We start from the raw sequence: 5,289 nt of genomic DNA, 5'->3' as shown, positions 1-5,289 counted from the left end.
ATTTTTTTATATTTCATCACATTTAATGGGTGAGTAACATCTCATCGGTGTTACAAAGATGTACACGGTAGGTGTGCAGGATATCAAAACTATATATATATATATTTATATATATATATATATAGAACAAAGGTTTCCTCTCTAGATTACGAGAGTTGATCTTCCGGAAGCCTATATAAATATCTATATTAACATCGATGACATAATATATATATATATATATATATATATATAATATATATATATATATATATTATGTCATCGATGTTAATATAGATATTTATATAGGCTTCCGGAAGATCAACTCTCGTAATCTAGAGAGGAAACCTTTGCTTACGTCATGTATACATTTACTTGGATCACTGGTTGCTCGAGTCTTTCATGAGTAAAGCAGCCTAATGTGAACTTGTTCTACTTTTCGTGCCAGTTGCTCTATATTATTTATATTATATATCAGATAAAATATCTTTATGTTAATAATTTTCAATGTCTTTGTATTTTTTAATTTAAATAAAATTAAAAAAATTAAAATTGAATTTTGAGATAAATTTTTTTTTTTCATTTTTCTCCATAATTTTCACTATTTTATTGGATATCGATTAAACATAGGTTTTGGAGCATTAAAATTCAACGTAGATAACTCATGTGTAAAATATATACGTTGACTCGTCTCATAAATATATATTGTTTTTTATAAGAGACATGTTTAATGAAAAATATAAAAGAAAAAAAAAGACATTTTATTGGCAAAAGTTTGAAGCAAATAGTAATTTTTATTCATATCTTTAAAAACGATTCTCAAAATAGACAAAAATTTGTGTGAGACAAAATATATTTTTTAAAGAGACATGTTCCATGAGAAATATAAAATAAAAAAAAAAAGACATTTTTTTGGTAAAAGTTTGAAGCAAATGGTAATTTTTATTCATATCTTTAAAAGCGATTATCAAAATAGATAAAAACTTATGTGAGACAGTCTCACGGGCCGTATTTTGTGAGAGAGATCTCTTATTTGGGTCATCCATGGAAAAGTCTTACTTTTTATTGTGAGTATCGGTAGAGTTGACCCGTCTTACAGATAAATATTCGTAAGATCGTATAATAAGAGACATATTTCTCAAAATAAACTCATTTTAAAAATAAATTATTTATTGAAACTATATTAAAAATATTTTTTTAGCCATATTTAAACACGAGCGAGTCTCCATTGCCTCTCCTGCCGCCATGGCTTCCACCATCTTCAAGTCTCTGATGATTCTCTCTTCCCTCTTCCTCTCAGCAACACATTCTTTGCAATCTTCATCTGATTCACAATCTCATCTTTCACACATTAAAAGCTTCTGCAAATCTACACCATTCCCCGATTCCTGTTTCGATTCTCTGAAGCTCAGCCTCTCCATAACCATCCGCCCGAGCACTCTCGCCTTCCTACTCCAGACACTGAAAACCGCCATAGCCGAGTCTTTCAAGCTGTCGGATCTCTTCTCCAACGTAGGGTACTCCAATCTTGTCGAGAAACAAAGGGGCACCATCCAAGACTGCAAGGAGCTGCACCAAATCACACTTTCTTCTTTGAAGAAATCCATTTCCCGACTCATTAATTCGCCTGATTCAAGGAAAATAACCGACGCCAGGACTTTTCTCAGCGCGGCTTTGACGAACAGAATCACTTGCTTGGAGGGTTTGAACTCAGCCACGGGTTCACTGAAACCCACGCTAATATCTTCCTTAAGCACCGCTTACGAGCATGTCAGCAACTCATTGTCCATGATTTCGAAGCCTGGCTCGCCAAGCGGCGGCGGGAACAACCGGCGGCTCCTCGGTTTTCCGCCATGGCTGTCCAGGGGAATGCGGCGGATCCTACAGAGTAATGAATATGATCCTAGAGATTTGCTGACGGTGGCAGCAGATGGGAGCGGGAACTTCACTACTATATCAGATGCTGTGAATTTTGCCCCGAATAACAGTATGGATAGGACCATTATCTATATAATGCAAGGAGTTTATCAAGAAAATGTGGAGATTCCGAGCTGGAAGACCAACATTGTTTTCATTGGAGATGGGAGCGATGTTACTTGGATTACTGGCAGTAGAAGTGTTGCCGATGGGTGGACCACTTTCAGATCTGCCACCGTTGGTAAATCTTCAAATTTTCATTCATTTCAAATGTTTAATTTGATATTTTAATATATTCTCCAAAAATATAGTTTTCCTGCCTCATATATCTAATAATCTTTCAGCGGTATCGGGTGAAGGATTCCTTGCACGCGGGATATCTTTCGAGAACACGGCCGGGCCGGAGAAACACCAGGCCGTGGCCCTCCGCATAAGCGCGGACCTGTCCGCCCTATACAAATGCGTCATCCTCGGTTTCCAGGACTCCCTCTACGTACACTCCTTCCGGCAGTTCTTCAGAGAGTGCGACATATTCGGCACCATAGACTACATTTTCGGGAACGCGGCCGCCATCTTCCAGGGCTGCAGCATCATCTCCCGCATGCCACTGCCCGGCCAGTTCACGGTGATCACGGCCCAGTCACGCGAAAACCCCGATGAGAACACGGGGATATCGTTGCAGAACTGTTCGATTTTGGCTACGGACGACTTGTACTCGAACTCGAGCGTCGTGAGGAGTTATTTAGGCAGGCCGTGGAGGAATTATTCCAGGACTGTGGTTTTGAATAGTTATATTGATAATTTCATTGAAGCAGAAGGATGGACTCGATGGGATGGGGATCAGGGGTTGGACACTTTGTATTATGGGGAGTATGAGAATTTCGGGGCTGGTTCAGATACGAGTAAACGAATTTCTTGGAGAGGGTACCGGGTGATGGACTACAACGACGCGTCTAACTTTACCGTATCGGAGTTTATCACCGGAGGTGAGTGGCTGGCGTACACTTCGATACCGTATGACGACGGGGTGTGATCTGAATTCGATTGAACCAACTTGTAGCTAGTTCACCAGTATAGCCAGTAAATTTATTTCGTATGGTAGTAGGCTCGAGTCACATTCAATATTTGCAATACATGTGTTTGGGCTAAAATGTGTCAGTCCAAATAATTATATAAGTCCAATTTAATTATGCAAACCCATCAAAATTTGACGGACAAATTAGATGAATTTACATCGATTCAAATTGATTTAGATAAATCAAGAAGTGCTAGAAGAAGAAAAGATTGTGCGAAGAAACTGGAGAAGATCGTATAGAAAACCGCTCAACGTTCAGCAGAAAAAGAGATAATCGGCCAGAAAACAAAACACGTACACACAATCGCTCGCACAAATTCTAACAAACTCCCAGAAGAATTCTCGTAGCTTTAATCAATCGTTTTCATAGTTTTCATTCTAGTTTTCAGGAGTTCAAATCATTTTTTTTTCATATTTTTAGCAACTTTATTTTGAAAATATAGATCATGTTAAGAGTTTATCTCTCAATTTCCAGTAATGTTTCTCTAGTTTTATTTGTTTATGACATCATATTTGTTTAGGAGATCATAATAGACGGTCAAATTTAGTATCTACAATTATTGTGTTTTTAGAAATTAAATTTTTTTTATCGTTTTTACACAAATTGGTGCATTTTTACATATGGCACGCCCGCAAATCGAAATATTGTCATGTTTCTTTGGAATTTGTCTATTCATTTGTACTAGGAAACTTGTTTATATATATCTATATATAGTTAGGAAACATGATTTTTGTTGCCAAAGAATTGTGTGTGGAGTGTATGAAACACAAGAAGTTGGAAATTTGAATTGTAATGCAAATGAATAAAGCCTCAAAAGCTTTTGACGACTATGTCATATGGCTGGATCTTAATTTAGTCGAACCCCTCCAATGGCGCGGTGTCTTTGTGGCGGCTAAATTCTTCCGCCGGTTTTTCTGGCTTTCTTCCTCGGTTCCTCCATAATTTTATTTTTTTTTAAGCATTCGCAAACGCTACGTAAACCCCTTGCAGTTACTTTCATTAAGCTGAATGCACATGGCAGATCTAAGGCGATCCGGGTGATTCAATGTGATTTCTCTGGCAATCGCTTACTCTCTTTTACGGTGTATTTGGGCAGCAGTATTCTAAATTAAACGATTTCAAATTCATAACGTACCTAAACCCACTATCATAGTTGGAATCCGTGAATTTGAAGGATCTGTACGTCTGGTGCTTTCCAATTTTTCTCCATGCTCTAATGTTTCTATCCAAGTCTGAGTTCACCGTAGACAACGTACATGGGATATTCTAGGAGAAATTTGTTGCCGGTATTACAACGTAGGATCAATGATTAAGATTTGACACTCACATGGGCTTAGCTCAGTTGATGTTGGCTGAGTTACCATAATTTACTTCTTCTCACATTCTTGTCAGACCGGAGATTAAGAGCAAACGATTTCACCTTTTGGAGCAATGATTAAGATTTGACCATTTTTATATGATCCACATAATTTGTGGGGCTCACGTAAAATTCATGTGCGATAAAATCTGAGTCATTTACGAGACCCCACTGTAGGGCCCATATTCTTGTATCATTCTATTAGAAAGATCTGTCGAATGAGTATTCACTTATGGGAATCATTTACTTCAAGTTAACATCAATAGTGAAATTCAAGTGAGAAGGAATTGATCCAACATCAAGTTAAGGTATGTATAATAAATTAAAATATATGGATAAATGATTTTTTTCCGAGTTCTGAGCATGTTAATATTTTAAACTCGAGTTTGACTCGATTTCAATTTATTTTAATTAGTTTCGTAGTGCTTTTGTGTTATAATAATGAATTATTATTTTTGAGCCGTTTCAAACTTATTGTGATATATAAAATTCGATAAAAAAAATTAAATATTTCCGGAACGAAATTTCTTCGAATAAATTTTATTAAGCACATGTATATAACTTTTCTTTCTTTTTTTCTGTTTTTTTATAAAAAAAAAAATTTAAGTGGAGGCTAATTAAGAAACTAGGCGCATAAGGCCGAATATCAAATGAGTCTAGTTTCTATGAAAAATTCGAGTCCAATAAATTCGTAATGATAATGTATCGAACGTACGTGCTGCAACAAGCACTTTTGGTTTGAGCTTAGTGAGGGGTTTGTTATTGGTATTCGAGAACGAAATATCGTTCTAAATTTGATATCTTGATATCAGATAAACTATAAGTTGTCGATGATAAAGCACCATTTCTGTACCAACAATCTTTTCTTATTTAAGCACTAATGGGGGTTTAGGAACATTTAACAAAATGATCTTTGTTTGACTGTGAATTTAAAATCTAATCTTCTTAATTTTTCACATT

General features: G+C 36.2%; 1 protein-coding gene across 1 annotated transcript; it reads left to right on the top strand.

Annotated features, from left to right (window-relative positions):
* Positions 1-1,203: 1,203 nt before the first annotated feature.
* LOC140818666 (probable pectinesterase/pectinesterase inhibitor 12) lies at positions 1,204-3,033 on the top strand. The gene is made up of 2 exons (XM_073178712.1): positions 1,204-2,137; positions 2,241-3,033. Exons 1-2 carry the CDS (start codon positions 1,225-1,227, stop codon positions 2,927-2,929), a joined length of 1,602 nt encoding a protein of 533 aa, XP_073034813.1. The 5' UTR covers positions 1,204-1,224; the 3' UTR covers positions 2,930-3,033.
* The last annotated feature ends 2,256 nt before the right edge of the window (positions 3,034-5,289 follow it).

The sequence above is a fragment of the Primulina eburnea genome, chromosome 17 (genome assembly GCF_022965805.1).
Source record: "Primulina eburnea isolate SZY01 chromosome 17, ASM2296580v1, whole genome shotgun sequence".
Classification (NCBI taxonomy): Eukaryota; Viridiplantae; Streptophyta; class Magnoliopsida; order Lamiales; family Gesneriaceae; genus Primulina; species Primulina eburnea.
Note: the sequence above shows the minus strand (reverse complement) of the source record. Positions and strands in the feature narration are given on the sequence as shown.

Coding starts and splice junctions, on each gene's coding strand:
- LOC140818666 (XM_073178712.1), top strand. CDS start 1,225: ATGGCTTCCACCATCTTCAAGTCTCTGATGATTCTCTCTTCCCTCTTC. Junction 2,138..2,240: donor TTTCAGATCTGCCACCGTTG/GTAAATCTTCAA, acceptor ATAATCTTTCAG/CGGTATCGGGTGAAGGATTC.